General features: G+C 40.9%; 1 protein-coding gene across 2 annotated transcripts in view; it reads right to left on the bottom strand.

The window, feature by feature from the left end:
• The window catches only part of doc2b (double C2-like domains, beta), a 174,726-nt gene extending 155,063 nt beyond the window's left edge, over window positions 1-19,663 (bottom strand). For both annotated transcript variants that reach the window (XM_005725413.1, XM_005725412.1), the window contains exon 1: window positions 18,960-19,663. In XM_005725413.1, the coding sequence (XP_005725470.1) occupies window positions 18,960-19,290 (331 nt within the window). In that variant the 5' untranslated portion in view covers window positions 19,291-19,663. The remainder of the gene's footprint in view (window positions 1-18,959) is intronic.
• Between the last annotated feature and the right edge of the window lie 331 nt (window positions 19,664-19,994).

Raw genomic sequence — 19,994 nt, forward strand, 5'->3', positions numbered from 1 at the left:
TAAAAGTGCAGATACAGTAAAATTATGCTGACTTGACAGTATTTGTGCCTGAGGGGTTGTTATCAGGATGCCAAAGATCACTCATTGTTACAACTTTCGCTCCAAAAATATATATTTTTTTTTTACAAAAGACCATCCAGCTCTGTGTGATGTGATTTTGTTTCATTTCTTTCACTTCAGATTCTAATTGTAGCTGAGAAAGATTTGAAAGCATCCGTGAGTTTGGTTCATTGCGATAAAGGTAAATTAAATTTCAAATTTACTATTTGGATGATGAGCCACGGTTTTCTTTTTCTTTTTTAACTGAATTTTTTTGCCTGGTGATGAGGACACACGTCTCTTATACTTAGTGACTAACATTTTCCAGTTTTTTCAAAGTGCTCAATTTGGATAAATTATGTTTTTTTTCTTTCCAGTCAGAAAAACCCATAAATAACTTTTCATAAATAAAATTTCCCAAAGAAAAAAAAGCAGCAACCCTGCAGTTCAGTTATATTTTATCAATATGGATACTGGAACACACCAAAGAACCAGTCTTTAGCAACTGATTTAGCAATGAATTAAGACAATAGCAACTGCCAGCAAACACTCACCAACCAGTCAGAGAATACACTTTTGTCCCTAGCGACTGGTGGGCACCAGCTGGTTGCCAGGCGATCTCTGGCCTATGTGAACAACATCGTCTTGGATGACACGACATCAGTATGTCAGTGTGACATGTTTACACCAGTAGTGTCGAAAGTAATTATTAACAGTAAATTTGTTACAAATTTACAAAAGATTCAGTTTCATCTTAAATGGTCATAAATCACATCTACAGTTTTAGAAATATCTAAACAATCAGTGTCAGCGTGGCCCTTTGTTGAATATGCATTACAATGGAATAAAATGACTTATTTTACCAAGCAATCAATCTAACGTTCTAACAATCCAACAAAGAAGAGCCCTGGTTTGCTGCTGCCAAGTGAGTTTGCTTTGATTCTAAATGTCATACAGACTGTAGGAGGTTTTACTCAGCCCGTACCAGCAAGCCTTCCAAAGTGAGACAACTATGTTATGAGGTTTGGTTGTACATTTGAATAAGCGGGCTTGCTAGAATACCAGAGGATTTAATGTAGGCCCTTTACCCAATACTTCAATTCCTGAGTCAAAGCAAACATAAAGGTCATTGAGGCGTTTTAGAGAACTCAGAGTATAAACAATCCATCTTCAGACAGACTGAGGAAATCTTTTCGTGTCTCTATCCCAGCCTTTAACGGGATCCCTCTTAAAATGCAGAAAGCAGCCAAAATCAGTTTTTAATGCCATCTACACCGTGTTATTTATTTATTTATTTTTTGATAGCTGGTTTTGTTTGCAAGCATAGCATTCAGCATTTTTGTTTACCAATGCAAAAAAGCTGCACATGCCTGCTGCGGTGAGAGGTGAATAAAAGTGAGACTGAAACCTACAAAATAACCTGAAACCCCTGTCAAACAGCAGCATGACACCATCACGCTACTTTTGGACCTTATTTGGTATTGTGTGTAAATGCATCTCTCAAGGGCTCAAGGGCCAGCTTACTGAGGTCTTGCCGACTCATTAGAGCCAGCAGGATCCGATCAAACTGCACTCAGATCTATACAAATGGAGCTTTTTCAGAGAAACCACAATCTCTACAGGCACAGTGAAGAGAGAGGTGGGGGTCTAGTGGAGGGGAGAGTGGGGGCAGTTGACTTTGATGAAAGCTGATAAAATGATGTTTGACAACAGAGCTATACAGCAAAGCAGCTTGAATCTTTGAACAGACTGCAAGACTTCGGTTTTCTATCAGCTTGTTGGTAGAAAAAGTCGCCTTTATAATGAAATGCATGTAACCACATTTCACAGCCTCTTTTCATCACAGCTCCTTGCTCTTTGTGTTTGACAGGTTTCCATGCAGTTTCATTTACTCATATGACCTTTAAAACTACTAGTTAATGACATCAGCAGTAACCGGCTTTTCTCCAAAAAAAGAAAAAGAAAAAGCTACTCTATGCAGCTAATATCAGCGAGGCTGAAGGCAAGTGCTTCTCAATATCTTCAAAGAAAGTATTAGAGAATATGATTATTATTGCATATGACAGTTCCCTCAAAGTTGGGTTGATGATTTTATGATATGATATCCATCAAGTGGATTTAGGCTGGTTAAAGCCAATGAGCAGGTATAAAAGATGGATGTGCAGCGCTCAACAAATTTATTAGACCACTAACTAAAACATGTGTTATTTATTAGACAAATAAACTGAATTCTTTTTTTTTTATATATATACCCAAATCTGGGCCGACTTTACTGAGAAGTCAGAAATTAATCAAGCACAACATTCGTCCAGTGAAATTAGTTTTTCTGTAAGTAAATAACTAAATTAGCATCTTAATCAAAAAATAATAATGGAGGGTTTTTTGCAAAACATTAAATTTGACAATTATTGGATAACAACAATAATTATATTTTAGAATTATAAACTTAATTCAAGAGCTTGCTCATGGATTAGATTAACCATTACATTAACAAAGAAAAAAAAAATACTGTCAGCATTACATTGTGTGGTAGACACTGAAGAAACCCCGAGGTTATGGAATACTTGAATTTGGCATTTTAATCTTCACTATTCCAGTTTTTAAACCCAGACATTACAGATGTGATTCTGTGCATGATGCAAATGAAAAATGACCCAAAGCTACAAAAGCAACACAAGAGTTTCTCGAGGCAAGGAAATAGGATATTCTTCAACAGCCAAGTCAGTCACCTGATCTGAGCCCAATAGAGCATGCTTTTCAGTTACAGAAGACAGCACTGAGTTGCAGAGAGATCCACAAACAAGCAGCAGCTGAAGGTGGCTGCAGCAACGCGCAGGCAGAGAATCTCAAGGGAGGAAACTTTGTTCGGTGCTGTGCATAAAAATGGCCATTTCTTAAATTGAAGCTAAGTCTTCACTTCAATCACATCTTGATTGTTTAATTTAAAAAATCCCTATGCTGTGTACATTTATAGTATTTAGACACAACAAATGTACTTACAATCTTCATTAGTCAGACTTATCTCAGTACTCCTTCGCTTATGATTACATAAATATGTGGAGTCCATACACCTGATGAAGGTTTTGTAATTGAACAAATATACATGGGTATGTTAGAGAGTTTCATTTAATTATGTGACCAAAATGAATAATGTTGTGACTACTTTAGTGACTGAGACCATGAATTAACTGGGGAAATATTTATTAAGGCACAAATCAAGTGAGAAATAATAGTTTTCCCACAGATTATTATACAATCAAACAGAGATTATACCCATTCTTAATAAACAGTTGTTGGTTAATGGCTACGGTAATTCATCTATGAGGCAACCAGAATTCATAGAAACACAGTTACGGAACTTCGTTATTTTTTTATATGCCCAAACATATATCAGCATATTTTTCCAAACCACAACTGGAAACACTCCCTGCTGTGTGTTGTTGCTGCAATCCTGCACTGAAGTCAGGGACAGACGGCTTTCTGATTGGTAGTTCAGGCGAGAAATCAGTGACATAACAAAAGGAACAAAGCAGGAAAACTGCTAAAGCCAGACTCATTTTCACACAGGCTCTGTGGTTTTGCTATGGGAAAAGATTTCCTTATTCACAAAATGCTGTTGCTGTCAGCAGACCATCTGCTGCTAGTTTTCTTCCTCGGGACATTTGTGGGGAACTTGGGACACGAACTGGAAGTAAACATAGTGCAACAGTCAAAGAAGGAAGTAACTCCAGGAATATTAAGCATAAAGCAGCAGAGTAGCTGTCAGTTTACGAAGCACATTTGGTCAGTGAAGAGTCGATTCGGTACTTTTACCCTGCTGAGTGAGGATTCATGTATGATTCACCCAAGCAGCGCACTTTATTTATCACACCTCGTATTCTAACAATCGACCGCTTTTCTCTCTCATCGGAGCACAGTAGATAAAACCAGTCTGATTTGCTTTGAATATCAGCTGGTTGATATGGGCTACGTGCCCAAGTTATATCTTGAAGCCCACTGCATCACCAAGTGGTCTTCATCTGCATTGAGAGTCTCTCTGTGAGAAGCGTCTGACTTTGAGAGAGCAGGGTGGGTAAATTAGAAGATGAAAGAACTTCATTTCTCTACTAATTCATGTGCTGCCAGCTTTGAGGTCTATGTGTAACGCTGTACCATGCGCTTGACATGAATAGAAATTTTTTTGTACGTGTAGATTTTATTGTTTTTATCGACAGAGCTTCCGAGAGCTGGACTACCTTGGTAAGTAAAAGAAATCCCTCGGTTACGTCAATCTAAAACATACGCCATATTACACAATTCTCTAATCCCACTCTATTAAATGAAGAGGTTTACATAAGCGATAATGGGAATTTGCAGAGCAACATTTGTGCAGCAATCAGACTCACTAAGATGCTTCCAAAGCTGCGGCCAAGTGTCCTTAATTTTGCTTCATTTTTTATACATATACTGGATATATTTTTAGGTCTTAGTTTACCCGCCTACAGGATGGGGCAATATTCCCAATCCCTCTTTGGCGTACATTTGATGAGATATTTTTTTTAAAAAGTAGCGTGTGAAGACAAATTTCTTAGCCTAAAAATTATTTCACTTTTAGATAGAAGTCCAGGAGCAACCCACTCTCCCTGAAAAAACTAAATAAATAATAAACAGGCAGAATACAGAGTTTGAAAGCTCTTGTGATCGGCGATCACTATAAAGTACTTTTTGCAGACAGATTTAGGTTGTGGGTGAGTAATATAAACTGCAGATTTAAAACTAAAACAATTAAAAAGACACTTGCAGAGACAACGTGAGTCAGAACACACACAGAAAGATAAGAACCTGCAGGGAGGCAAACCTTTGAAAATCACTGCATCGGTTCTTGGAAATGGTGCGATGATGTAGCTCCCCGATATATTCTTTGGAGCCCTGTGTGGGATTTTTGTTCTGCTGCTCTGCTCAGTAACACTCAGATTTCTACCTGGTGGGATGAGAACAAATGCTAATCGAGTTGAGATGAGCAAAGTGCTGCAGGCGTGTCCCCCTCCTTATGTTCAAGTTTACTTTTGAGAAGTGGTGGCAAGTATATTTACTCAGTTAGCCTACAGTTGCAAAATACACCTCCAATCTTATAAAATGCAGTAGAAACTAACATTACCCACTGCTTCCTAAACTGTTTGTCACATGAACCGTTTTGGTAAAAACTGACCCACTCATTCACCCTGAAAATTGTAAGACACATATATGCACACCCCCACACACCAAACATCCACAGATGTTGTTTTCCAGGCTAAATTTGTTCATCCACTCACAGCCTTTAAAAAGACATCCTTTTAGTCTAAATTTAGATGAAAGGTTAAACACTTGCCTTTTCAAGCTACAAAAGACTTTAATTCAACCTAATTTCAGCCGTTCACCAATATCCCATTGAGCAATTTTCTCTTGATTAGAGGCCTGAAATATATCTAACTGGCAAACAGCCAAAGGCTAAAATCCAGTTAAATTTTCACTTGTTGAGTCCGCACCTAGCTGTTTAGAAAATGGAAATGCATCTTTGATATGGAGGAAAACCACTTGCTGCCAGGATTACATTCACAGGCAACATATTTTCCATCCATGGATCATCAGAAAGAGAATCTTTACTGCACAGATGCCGGAGGTCAGGGTTTATGTTTCTCTGAAAACCCTTACCGCTTGCTCTGACAAGCTTTTTTTCTTCAGCTGCATTCTTGTTAAACTATGACTCATTCTGTATTGACAGATTTACCCGCTCACTTGGATGGAGAACAATAGTTTTAGGCAGAATCATCCATTCTTTATCACAGCCACCACAACCAGGTATGAAGAAAAGAGAGCTTTGTGCAACAGCACCTGGCTTCATCTGAGGAAGGGATTCCCTGTGGTCGTCTTTAACAGCAAAAAGCATTGAAGTTTAGCTTCAAATGATGCCTCAAAACTGTCATGAATGCTGTACAGGATATTTTAGGGTTTGGTGGTCTTCCCAAGGCAGCACTGAGGATGTGAGCCTGATGAGCACATTCATCAGGCTTCATCATAAATAAAACTGGAGCAAGACTGTCAATATTTATTAAAGCAAAGAACAGGGTTAATAACAAAGAAACTGAAGTATCTCAGAGGCCTGTAGAAGTAGTTTAAAGAGTCCCTCACACTGCAGCACCAACAAATCTGAGGACTCATTTGCTAGCTTGTAATGCAAATGAGGCAGCTAAGGCACTAATGATGAGCACAGCCTCGTCTGACTGCCTATACTTTCCACCGCCATCTTTTGGATTCTCATGAAAATGAAGAAAAGAACAAGATAGTCAAATTTAGATAAAGAAATGTGTGAAAATTAGTTCAAATTAATTGCGTGATACTAATGAATACAATTTTTAATGGAGCAACACAATGCTGACAGACACACAAAACACAAAGAAATAAATAACAATACAACTAGAAGGTTTCATGGTGCAGATTGAAACTGGATGCACATCCTAACGCATTAGAAAGTAGTACACCAGCTCACAATACTGGTGTTGAAACATCACACACAGAAATGCAACACTGCTGCAGACACTTCGGAGTTACAGAATGAGCAGTAAGCGGCAGTGCGGGGCTGCTTGTTATGGACCTCTATCCATATTCAAGCTGATAAAGTTCACACCAGAATACAAATCAAGCAAACAGAACAACTGAAAGTAACAGAGCTCCATAGTCAAATATTTAATCCCTGTGAGCTGAGATGAATACACTTAACAGGAACAGAAAGCAGTAGTATACTCTCGAGAGGATGAACCTATCGATTATGAACTTCACAACACTGTTTTGCAACCTGTAGGGCTGAAGTGGATGTGCAAAAAAATTGTGAGTGGCTACTCGAGGCTAGTCTCACAAAGCAAGTCAGACTCCCATGTGAAAATGACCAACAACAACAGAAATAAACATATTTTCTACAAAGTTATATAATTTGGTCGACCTCAGTGGATTTCAGCCAAAGTGGTTACCGGCACTAGCTGTCTGCCAAATGCTACCTCAGCGAATTTGAGTCTCTGTCGTCTTTGTTCCATTTAGAAGATTTTAATGCAGTTATGTGTTGTGCATTTAGCAACAGACCATCTGAGAAGTTGATTTTTTTCTTTGAGTGAATTCTAAGATTATTAAATGCAGACTCGTTCAGACGAAAGAGAGAGTCCGCGGTGAAAATGTAAACTAAATTCTCTTTATTCAATAAACAGACACTGAGACAGAGCGAGAGGGGAAGACGGCACTGTTTACGCACAAAAGGGTAATCAGGGAAGTGGACACGGGAGGGTAACAAAACATAGGTAATTGTAATCAGCGACATTAACATGGTGGTGGTGTTGGTCTGTGAGGGGACAGGGGGTGGGGGTCACTTGAATGAACTTGGGAAAATAGACAGGAAAGAATGAGGGAAAAAATTAACTCTAATACTAACGGTGACTAAGAATCCAAAGCTTAGGATACATGAAAATCTAGGAAGAAACAAACTATGACCCAAACAGAGAACAAGGGATCAAAAAATAAGTATTTGTGTCTGTCATCCAAACAATCTATCTTTCAAACTAAGGTAGCTCTGCCTGATAACTAAGATGATTACCCTCGTCCATGTACGATCACATAAGCTTCAAAGTAATGATCCATAAATCAATGCCTACCTTTTACATACAGCCTGTGTTTCTCAGCTGACTGAAATCCAAATTACCTACAAAAAGCTAGAAATATTTATGGTCACATGCAAACATTGTGAATATAGTTCTCGAAAGTTTTCTTATCATGGGGTAATGTTCTTTCAAATTCAGTAAATCATTAGAACTGATGCCCAAACTCCTCAGATTCATTCAAAACATAAATTATCTCGTGAAAGGCAAATCATGGGACTTCAAAATCAGAAGTCGATATCAGCAATATTTTCTAAGAACCGGCATTTTCCCAAATAAATAAACCTTTCTTGTTTGATGACTCTGTGACATTAGCAAATCACTTTACGTTTTCTTCCTATTCAAAATCAAAATGTATTGCATGTATTAGAAAATGTAAATTCCTTGTAACTATAATACAGTATGATCAGAGATTACATACATAATCTTTAAGATTACAGTTTTCTGGAAACCACTTGGCAAGACTGACATCGCCCACTCCAAGGAAATCAAATCCACTTTAGCTGACAATGAAGCAATCACACAATACAGATACAAAAGGAAATCCTCCTGCCTCGCTGGTATTAGTCCAGGTGAGCTCAGCAAGCGTACTCTGTCCAGCACTCCTGTCTAAGGCCTGACATTGTGGTCTGTCTAAGCAGAGCTGTATTGTACAACTCATTGAGTTCTCCCCTACGGGACAAGAGAGCACAAGAGTGAAATACTGAAAGATGCCGCTTCCAGGAGTCAAAAGCAGCAGGGCAGAGACCTTTTATTGATCCTTCTGAGGTGGGATGCAGAAACCTGGTTGAAAAACACGAGTTCAGCATCTTCTCAGAGAGTAACTAGAAGAAGTCAGAGGACAGAAGTGAAGCCTCTTTAGCCAAGTAAGAGGGTTGAAAGTGTTTGGCTCTGCAAGCTTCAGTCCACTGAGGAAACAAAAACACGTTGTGGGGTTTTGGGTGTGCTTGTGTGTAGTAGAGAAATAATACAGCAGTAGATGTTACAGTAGAGGTCAAGTGTTGGAACAACTGGAAAAAGAACCTTAAGATCAGATGACCACGTAACTACAAGTATTTAGGGCATTGAAAACCATGTCTTCCAGGGACATGTGCAGTTCCTTATCACTGTTATGGAATCTGGAGTCGTCCCAGTAAACACACTGAAAGTGTGAGGATTTTTCATTTGATTTGATTTTTGAGCTATTTAAAACTAAAGCATATGGTAGGAATAAGCGGAGGTTAGGTAGGACTTCCTAGACATCTGGTAGGGTCATTAGCACTTATGTAATGTACACTATGTGTCATTTCAAACTCCCTAACAGATAGGGACATGTTTGGTATTTATCAGTCTGTTTTTACTGCACTGAGTGTGTCTTCATATGCGTAGTGATAAATCACAGTTACACAGACATGAAAAGTATAATTTCAGCATCAGTCAAGCGCCAGCAACTACATTTAAAAGCCATCAATTTGTGTCTGTACTGCAGTTCTTGTAGTAGCCCCTACAGGTGAAAGTAAACTATATTGTCAAAAATACATATAATGTCCAAATATTTATGCAGATACAACATTAAAAGAACATTAAAACTGTACTTTGCGCTGACTACACTTGGCCACTAGAGGAAGAAGAACTTTAAAGCAGCTAAACACTGTGATGGCGTAGGGCACTAGTTTTCTCTGTTTTGGTTTTGTGTTGTGGTTTTTGCTATGTTTTGATATGCATGGGAAGTAATTTGCTGTTTGAGCTACACCTAGGCCCAGTGAGTCTGGTTATAAAGCTCTCTTCTTTCTTTAGCTAGCTGTTCTCTTCTGATCACTGTCCTGATTTGGAAACCAGCTTACTGAATTGGATCAACTTAGCTTAGCTTAGCTTAGCTTAGCTTAGCATGTGTTCCAAAGTTTTGCTTTCTGCACACACTGCCACAGATCCATGCACGCTGAGAAACACATTATCATTATCTATTATGTTGCATAGAGTTAATTATACTTTACTACTCGTTGAATCTCCCTCTGTTTTGTTGCAGTTTATGAGCCGGGTTGTGACAAATCACGTGCAATTACTGTATCTCAGTTTAGATACCTCAGTTCATTCACTCTCATGCAGTACCCTGTGTAAACTGTAACATGTAAATCTACAGCTTGTCAACACTCTGACTACACTTCTGATGTTGATGATGTGCCATGCTTGTCGCTGCCCAATGCAATGCAAAGTGGAATGCTTGTTGTTTTTCACCTGCTAGCTGCTAACTTTTTACACCCTTTGCTAGCTCTTGGCGGTCTCACCACAGCTTATTCAACAGGAACAGACATGGCTGTAGCTACAGGAAGTGAAACCAGCTGGAGTTCAATAATATAGCCAATAAAATCAGCTTAAAAATCAGCAGCTAATTGTATTCAGTCTTATTTTTAACATAGGGGATGTAATTCCAAAGCCAAGCTATTCTTCAGCACTTACAATGGAAACTCTTTTTTTTAAATCTAAATATGGGCAAGATGGAATAAGGCAGGCATGTAAATATAATCAACAAGTGCACTGTGTAACTTCACCCTTAATTTCGCGTGGCAGTCAGAAGTAACAAGTTGAAAGCTTTGAACTTTCATCTCCAGTTATCCCTTATGTTGCCTCATTAAACTGCACACACCAAAGGATCCTAAAGAGATGGAAGGCTATCGGTGAACTGAGCTTACCGAGTGCCCACTCAATAAAGTTGTGGTTAAGTTAGTTATGTTTTGATTCATCACATTGTGTGGGCAGGGAAGTGATCAGACACCAGGATTTAATTTCGGCAAATGGAGTGGGTCTTTGGCTTCTCAGTGGAGGAGGATGAAGTACTACTCTTAGCCCCTCTCTGTGGGGTTTAAACACAGGTGGATTCAGCTTTTTAAAAACGCTGAAGCTTTTAAAAAGCCTGTGCATCACCAGCAATGAGCACACACATCCTCAATACGTGCATGTGAAGTGCGACAAACTAAAGCCAAACAGCATTTCTCCCTATTGATGACAGCCCCAGAAGCCAAATGTATCTGTGTAATAGCGGCATTATCATTACATAATGTGCTTACTGGGATGAAGGGAGGGCAGAGCAGAATTTATATCTGATGAAGCGGGGCTGCTGCTAACTTAAAACACTCAGTGGCTCCTGTTGAGAGACAGCACCAGTAATAATAACCCATAATGTGACCAGGCTGACAATCTGGCCTGCTTTGTTAGTGCTGGGTTAGTCACAGGAAAACATGGAACACTACAGTGAGTCATTACTACTGCATGACAGCTTGCAGATAGACGCTTAATAGGATTCTGGTGTGCAGGGCATGGCAGTGCTGAACTCACTCTTTACATTGAACTGAGCATTATGAGGCTCGGGGGATGTTTTCAAGTGGATTGCGGCAGCCCTGTGTTTATCAAAGGTTTGGAAATGGCTTTTGGTCTAAGAGAGGCAACAGATGGCTCAAGGCCTCCCTTGCACTCGTCCTTAAAGTACCACGCAGAGTTTTTAGGTGATTATCTCACTGGCTAAATACCAGAAGCATTTAAACATTGCTGTTGAACTGCCCGCCAAATAGCAGCAACTTTGGAAAATTGTTACTCGGTGTGTTTAAAAATGGTTGTTTATTGAATTTGGTAGAATCCTCGTTAGCTTACGTGTCACTCTACAATATGCCGCATTGCCAGTAAATCTCCTTAACTTATTCTCTGACTGAGCTTGCAAACTTTTGCACTTATACTACTCATAAAAGACAACAAATATTTGAGTAATCCTCATCATCTGAATGCAAATTGGAATGGTGCATAGGGAAATAACTTCATCTCAACTCTCCTACCTGATAACTGTGCTGCCATTTATTTTTCTGGCTTTAGCAGAGTTGTGTGTGCTCTCACTGGGCCCCTGAGAAGGTTCTGTAGGCTTTAAAAAGAAAATTACCTCAGTTTTAGCCTCGTTATTTAGTCCCTCAGTTTGTTTTAGAATCGGTCTTAAAATTGTTTTAATTAACTACAAGGCACGACGTGGCAGAGCCCCAGAGTACTGCTGAACTTTAAAAAGGAAAGTCATGTTAAATCCTGCATGAAAGGCGCTGCTGAGTTAATAGTATAATTTTAATTTGTTTAACACTGATAAGTTTTGATACAGACCTTGATGTAAACGTTTGACCACACGCAGACGTTATATTACACTGAAACCAGACTGCATGTAAAAGATGGACACGGCAAGTTTAAAAAGTCTAAAGCTTGTATTTTAAAGCTTGTAAGAGGGCAACTCTAATTACAAAATACAAAATAAATTCAAACAAAAAAATGAGACTATATAAAAGTCTATGAGTTAAAAAGCTGTCTTTCTTATTTAATTGGTGATCATAGTACACATTTTCCGGATGATTTTATGTCTTAGCTTCTTTTTTTTGGCAACACGATGCTAATTTTGCAAATTAGGGTTCCTTTAATACAGTCAAAGACAGGAAATAGGTGTGCAAACATTCACAGTCATCTTCACACCGACTTTTGTGAGTCAAGATAACAACGAAATGGCAATAAGACAGAGTCAGACTGTGGTCTACTAGGGTCAAGCTGGCAATAACGTGATAAATCAACAAGAATTGCAGATCTGTTGCTAAACATACACACAAAGGTTTACATTCAAAGCCAAGACCAGGACCTAATAGGAAAGAGTTGTTGAAGGATGGTGATTTACTCGCACAGTAACCCTGGTAACCTTGCTTTTATAGAATACAGCCAGTTGGCAACCGGTTGAGTCGAGTCCCAGATTGCAAAGAGATGCTTCACAGATAAGTTGCACTCATCAGCAAAGAATGACTCCTTTAATAAATAAAAATCCACAGTTATTTACACACCTTTGCCAATCTGTCTGAGGGTGACTGCAGTCAGCCAGAGTCAGACCACGATTATTTAGAGACAGGTTGAGGTGGTTGAGTTACAATTAAGAGATCAAATTCAACAAAGCAGAGAAGTGCCCTGTGCAAGTCAGTGGACCACCACAGTCCTCAAGCTCGATCCTCGGCACCTTTGATATCAGTAGCTCCAACAGCTGAACTGCTGCAATCTCAGGAAACACACAGTTTGTGCTAATTCTGTCACATACATAAATAAAAAAGAAATTAATTCCACATTCACTGCAACAAAACATAAACTACACTTAGAGATTTGCTTCTTCTGGTGCGTTACTGTCCTGTTTTAGACTCTTCTCTTCTGCTCAGACACCGTCTCTTCACCGTCTAACAACTACAAGCAAATGCTGTAGCTCAAAACTTGTGCTGAGGAGACAACAGCAGACAGCACTGCACTGCCAGAGCAAGACATCTCGGGGGAGACCTGTGTGTGCAGACACTGTGGACCCGACCCCGCCCAGCGCCCCCGGCCACCCCGTGTTAGTTTCGTCAACACATAGCAAGGCTTGGAAGCTTATCTCTCAGAAACACAAGCTCTCCAATGTGGGTCACTTCTTTGGGCTCTGACAGGGACATGGCTCTCACTACGAACAATCATTAATTAATGTGGCAAGGATCCGGATGTTCAAATGCTTTTGATTACCCCCTCCCCCCCTTTTGCAGGGGACCCTTGGTGGGTGATGCACTTTTCCGTTTCAATTAAAATCAAGGTTGAGTCACAGCGAATCAGAAAATGTTGCCGTTATGCAGATTAGCCAGCAGGTTCTTAGCAAGGATTGAGAGGTCCCTGTGTGATTTGGTTCATAAGGGAGAACACTGCCACGCTGCTCCACCCACCCCCAAGAGGAACCATGCAGATACTGGATCAAGTCCCGCAGGACAATGAAGAGCCAATTTGGGGCAGCGCTGGCTCTTTTAAATTACAAACAGCAAAGAGAAAGAGAGGCTTGAATTTTGTGCAGCAGCAGAGCAAAAGTTCCAACTGCTAGACGAACAAACTCAAAGTAAAGCAGCGTTTTCATTTGGATCACAGCGGTGCTCGCTTCACTGCCAGGAGGGAGAAATTACTTTACCTCAGTGCGCGCTTCATATGTATGAGTCCAAGCGTTATCAGATCAGCCTCGCAACAGGTGCGATAAAATGTCAGCCACCACCCAAGATGGAATAAGGCAGGAAACACACATAAGCAAAGCAGACAACACAGGAAAAAGTAGATTTTAATTAGTTTTATTCCTATATGCTAGTAGAAGCTGTTAGGTCTGCAAAAATAATATGTTCTCTGCTTTTATAGATAGCTTTTATTATATAGCCTGGGTACAGCTGTCCTTCAGTAAGTCTTTCAACACAAACAAATGAGGGTAGCAGGGTAGCTTAAAGCAAAAATCCATCCACAGCGATGCACATCAATCCATGATGTTTGTACGGTGTTCAAGGGCTTATTTGTCATTGCACGTTGATTAACATTTTCGAGATTCACATTCGCTTTTATGAATGTCCTTTCATTTTCTTTGCACACAAGGCCTTGACTGGACTAGAAAATTAATATCCAGCAAAATGCTTTTCCTATAGCATAATGCCACAAGTTCGTGAAGAGCATTTACAGTAGCTTTTGCTGCCAGACACGGGAAAAAAAAGTCAGTTTTTCATCTTAATCCAAAACACACGCGGCTGCAGTAAACTATAATTTGTCTTGTGGCTGTGACTGACAACACCGAAACGGCGATTCTGAGATTGACACCAAAACCTGCTGAGTTATTTCCAATATGAATCATCACTGGAGCTGCTGCAGGCATCCCAGTATGGGGTCATCGTTTTCCATGTTTGAAAATGTCACCTCGGAATTAACTTTCATACGCAACAGCAGATCGGAGCCAGACAGCACATGCATTCATCACCTGTACTGTTGCAGTGTTTTGGTGTGTCTTTTTCTATACACTATACAGAACCCATGACGCATTTTCTAAAAGCAGATTGTGAGCCGCTGCAGCAGTATTATGCTTCTTTATCTCCTTTGAAACTCCCATGGCAGCAGCAGAAGAAGCAGCTTGGGATTATTTAAGACATTGCATCAGACCCAAACAGCTACTTGTTATTCATTTCTTAATTATATATTTTAGTGCCTACGTTCATTAGAGAGTAGTTGAGGCTAGTGACAAGCATACAGATGACTCATACTTTGGATAACACATTCAACATACTTTATACTTTTCATACTCCTTCCTTGTTTGGCCTTTCTCTTTTTTCTTTTTCTTTTTTCAAAGTGGAGCTGACATTGTAATTATCGTGCATCACTGATGACTCTTCAGGTGATTGCAAAATCATTAAGACTATACACCGGCAGATGTTTGGGTCTAATTGCCCTATTAGGAGGGAGGGTGGAGGGAAGCTGGGGTTTGATGTTTGAATAAACCTGCAGTGTGACCAATCCTCAGCTGACATGATTAGAACCGTGCACCCAGTCCTCTTTGATAAACTTGCAGTAACACGCATGCCGCAACACGCCACCTGTTGCACAGAGCAAACACACCGCAGCTTTTTCATGCATCTCGGACAGATTGGATAGCAACCGCTCTGGAGGAAAAAATTAATGCAAATATCACCGAGAAGCATTAGAGATTAAAACTAACACACATTCAGTCCAGATGTTGTAAGGGTTGCATCTGTTTTTCAGAGTCGCATAGATAATCTGTGAGACTCCGGTAAGTCTTAGACGTATCGCTTTTTATTCATCGACTTCCAAAATGAATTCATTCTGAATGGTCTTACTTCAAAGGCATTACATATGGAGAGTTCAGTAGTCTTATGAGTTGATGCTAGATCATAATAACAGCTGGAAAACACATCGGAGAAGCCAGGCTTCTGTTGACACATCACAACTACATTTTCTTGCAATTTGGACTCTTATTTCATTTTACCCCCGTATATTGTGCTTTTTGTTGGTTTTTCAGTGGCACAGGTTTTCCACTGACTGTATATCAAAGATGGATGTAACCCGATAAACTTCACTCACTGGATTCAAAGTCTTGTTCTGAAGCCTTGAGCAGAACATCTTTGGATATGAGGATTAGAGCGGGTCCGAGCGGGTGGATCTTGCGTTTAGGTGGTAAAGGTAATCATGACCAGTTCGTACACATACTTCCATATTTTGCAGATTCACTATTTTAAGTATATGCATCCTATCAAGTATCAGTTACATGGAGTGATCTACAAATACTCTTAACAGTTCAAAAGTTAAGTGTGCAACACTGTACACCGCCTATGATTGCTTTCATGAAGGGATCGCTGCACAATCTGCAGGCAGTAAAAGCAGCAGTTATTATCAGTATTAATGAATCAGTACAATGACTTTTTTAAGGACTGCAGGTGAAGCCACATATTACATACTTGATTTATAAAGTTGTGTTTTGAAGTCTTGAAAGAAGCATTTTTGAGATCCCCATCTTGGTGTTTTGACACTGAGTGGGGTGAGCGATGAGTGGACCTTAGTGAGAAACCAATGGACGCTGTATGTTAATATCATAGCAAAGCACTAAAGCATACGCTTCTTTATCTTCTGTTTAACCCATTATGCACTCTTAGTTCATACAATGAGCATTTTCTTGCTTTAAAAAAGACGAGAAACTAGTGGACTAGAGACCAAAAACTCACCACAGGGTCATTTTCTCATAGATTTATTTTAAAAATCGGATTTCTTCTGACCACCAGAAGACTCATTCGCTGCTGGAAAAATGCAAGTTTAAAGCACTTCGGCACTGGCTTCACTTTTCTGACCTTATATAACTTTATATAGACTTTATATATTTCTGATCTTACATAAAGACTCAATGATCTTCAAGTCATTTCATGCTGCATTGTTAATGGTTGCTTAACAGGTCAGAGCTGTAACAACACTGTGCGAAAGCCCTCCTAAATTTAACACTGTTAGAATATTGTTCCAGGCTATCTTACATCACAAGACCGTTGGAACGGCTAACTTTGAAGCTCTCTCACGGTGTAACGTGGGACCGCAGTGTTAGAGCCACGAGCAAAGACATTGTCACAGTTGGTCATCTTTCTCTGGGACTGCCCAGGATCACACAGCGTTTGCTTAAGGAGTGAAAAGCTCGGTGACATATCTGCTCGCCCTGCATTCTGCTGATTCTCTAATCTCTTTCCACACTAACTTTATCAAGTCTTTCAAGTTTCTGGATGATGAGCCGTAAAGTCGGATATAATGGTGCACACTTTCAAACAGTCACACAAGGAATTCTTTGTGTTGCATTTTTACACTAGAAGCAATTAAAAGCACCTTATAGAGACGTTGAAACGCTGCCTACTCTTACACACCTCCGCAGTCCAGTCCCTGTGCAAATGCAAAGCAGGTACAATCCTCATACTGCCTCTTTCACAAAATAACTGAAATTGGCCGATACAGCCCCACCTTGTGGACTCCACAGTTAGAAAAGTGTCTTCAGATGCTTTCAGTCAACCTAGTAAGTCCTCTAAGGTTTGCCTATTGAGCTATTCGCTCCTTCAAATCCCTACAACGTCAGTTTCCTGGTAAAGTATTCACTTAAAATAGCAGTAAGTGCTAAATTAGCTACACTATAACAATCAGAAGGCAGTTTCCCGTGGTTGCGGTCATATAATCATGCTGCACTTCTGCTTCTGCTGCTAACTTATTGGACTGAGCAAGCACAAAATTGAGGTAGAATTTGTAGCAATGTGCAAAGACAAAGTATTTTATTATGTGTATAAGGAGCCACAATCAGTTTTCAATATCTAAAAACAAAAGCAGTTTGAAAAGCTTCATAAACAGCAGTTTTCATAAGCATGTAATGATAAGAGTCACTTTGCAGTTTATAGTATGAATTCCCACACAAAACATCTTAAAACTCTAGGTGGTGATGGCTGAAGAAAGGAAAACATGGCAGGAGTCATTTCTTTTTCTAATGAAGCCGTCCTTCATAGATTTGAAGAATGTCTTCCTCCATCTATTTTTGCACACTGAGTGAAATTCTGGTTGCCTGGCAGAGTTCATTGACCAACATCTGCCTACCCTGCTCTCTACCAACCCCCTCTCTTACACCACTCTCCTACTCCTGTCCAGTTCTGGATTAGAGCTGGCCTAAGCCCCCCCTTGCATGCTGCTCTGCATGGATTAACTCTCACAGAAGCTACACTGCTGTCACACATTAACCTGCAATCAGAAGTCTCTTGTGCAAAGGACACAAACCTCCGTGTGTTGTTAGAGTCTAACAAAAACCAACCAGGAAGCATTTGTTCTGTTTTTGTGCGCTGCGAGAGCAACATGTAATTCAGAGTGATGCGAGGCAGGCCAAGTTCACTACCAATAACAGAAAAAAGGAAGAAAGCTACCATTGCTGTCTCACTGATTAATCAGGCGGATCCAGAGGTTACTTTAAAAAAAGAAGAAGGTAGCAACAGCTTTTATTTTGGCAGTACATTTACTCGAGTTGTGAGGACTGTCACGTTATCTTCTCATCAAGATCTATGCTGTGAGTGAAAATGGTTTTTGCAGGATGCTGGAATCTTGCTCTGTCTCTGTCACTTGCAATAGCAGTCCTGCATATTAATTCCTATTATTATTCGGCCACTCAAAGCTGTTAGATTAAAAGAAATGACATTCGGCAAAAAGCTTCCTCAAAAGGAGCCTCCCCTCTGTGATGGAGAGAGATATGCAAACACACACACACATACATGCACGCACAGACACGCACATATCTTCATGCTTTAGAAACTAACACAAAACAAGCCAACGAATGGACAATACAGTCACATGAAAGGAACTTTGTGGCCGTCTTGCCACTAGTCAGTATAAAATGTGGATGGGCTTTACAGATGCAGCCCACTGAGCTCAAAACTGCGACTAATTTGAGGCTTCATCAAGGAGCCGAGAAAACGCAGTCTGGTGAGACTGATCGACAGTATAGATCAGGCACCCTGTAGACGCTGGGAAGAGGAAAATGCACACACAACGACTGCAATCATTCACTTCAATAACATCACACATCCTTTCAGTTGGAGGAGAGCTGAAGAGGTGGAGAAGGAGGGGGAGCGGTATTCTTTGCAGCAGCAACAGTTGGCTGTCTGTCGACTGAGAGGCAAAGAGTTAGCATGCGCACATACGCCGGGCGACTGGAGATAGAAAGAGATGGACGGGGGAGCTGAGAGAAGAGAAAGGTGACAGATAAAGCCACAAAGCCACAAGGCTGGAGGGATGCCTGGCAACCGGTGGCAAAAATGGAGATGCAGTAATAAGAGAAAGGCAGAGAGAAAGAGCTGAAAGGGATACACACACACACACACACACGTAGAAATGTTAGGAAACACCGTGGTAAACAGTGGCATGGAGACAAGTGGGGAAATCATCACTCACTGGAGTCATCTGAGTCGTATCCCTCCACATCAGGCTCCTCGTCCTTTTTGGTGGCCTGTAAGGAGGCGGAGGCTCCGGCAAGAGCCCGGTCTGGGTTATCCTCATTGGGGCGGTCACTCTCAGCAGCAGCAGTCGTGGAGGCAGAAGCTGAGGAGGTGGAGAGGGCAGAGCGGAGGGGCCCAACGTGGGGCAGAGCAGGGGGAAGGCCCCGTGGGTACCGGGGAAAGTAGTCAGAGATCTGCTTGATGGGCTGGATGGGGCCAGGGCACACGTCAATGGCCATGTGCTCCTGGATGCTGATGGTGGGTTTCTCGCCTTTGCGTTGTGTCATGCATGCGGTCCAGCCAGGAGCCAACTCCAAAAACCAAAAAACTGAGAAAATAATAAAAGAAAAAGAATATAAACAGACCCACCTCCCTGGTCCTACTCCGCTTACTTCTCTAGAAGAGGCAGGTGTCGTCTTGGGTGGGTGCTGATGAGTGGACAGGTCCAGGTGATCTGTGGATGGCACCACTCTGGTCTACATGGAGTTCAGTAGGCGGCTGTTTTGTCTTCCAGTGCTGTCCTCAGACCCAGACCATGCTGTCTGACAGCCTCACACACACTACTACCTACCCTCCCGCTCTCTCCTCTTCCTATACCCCCACACTCTGCCCACGTCTGCGCTGCCTATCAGAGAGAGAGAGCATAAGAGTGGTGTGTGTGTGAAAGAGAGAGAGGGACTGTGAGGGAGAGGGAAGGGATTAGAGAGGAAGGAGGGAGGGATCAGCTGATGTCACTGCCTAGCAACCAAGCAGTAAACAGGAACCGTCGGCCGAGGTGCTTAATTATGATATTAACCCCATCCATCTGTCAGTGGGAGGGACGATCCACAGCCATGCCAGACGCATGTGAATTTGTGTCTCCTTGAGCGCGTGGGCGTGCGTGCGTGTGTGTCTGTGCGCGTCACGTGCTGTGATAACCTGGACAATGAGGCATGAATTGACGCTTTGTGAATCCCTTCCTAGATGTTTTAGTGCTGAAAATCAGTCTCAC

This window comes from Pundamilia nyererei, unplaced genomic scaffold, assembly GCF_000239375.1.
Source record: "Pundamilia nyererei isolate P.nyererei 1_Seehausen unplaced genomic scaffold, PunNye1.0 scaffold00015, whole genome shotgun sequence".
Taxonomy (NCBI): Eukaryota; Metazoa; Chordata; class Actinopteri; order Cichliformes; family Cichlidae; genus Pundamilia; species Pundamilia nyererei.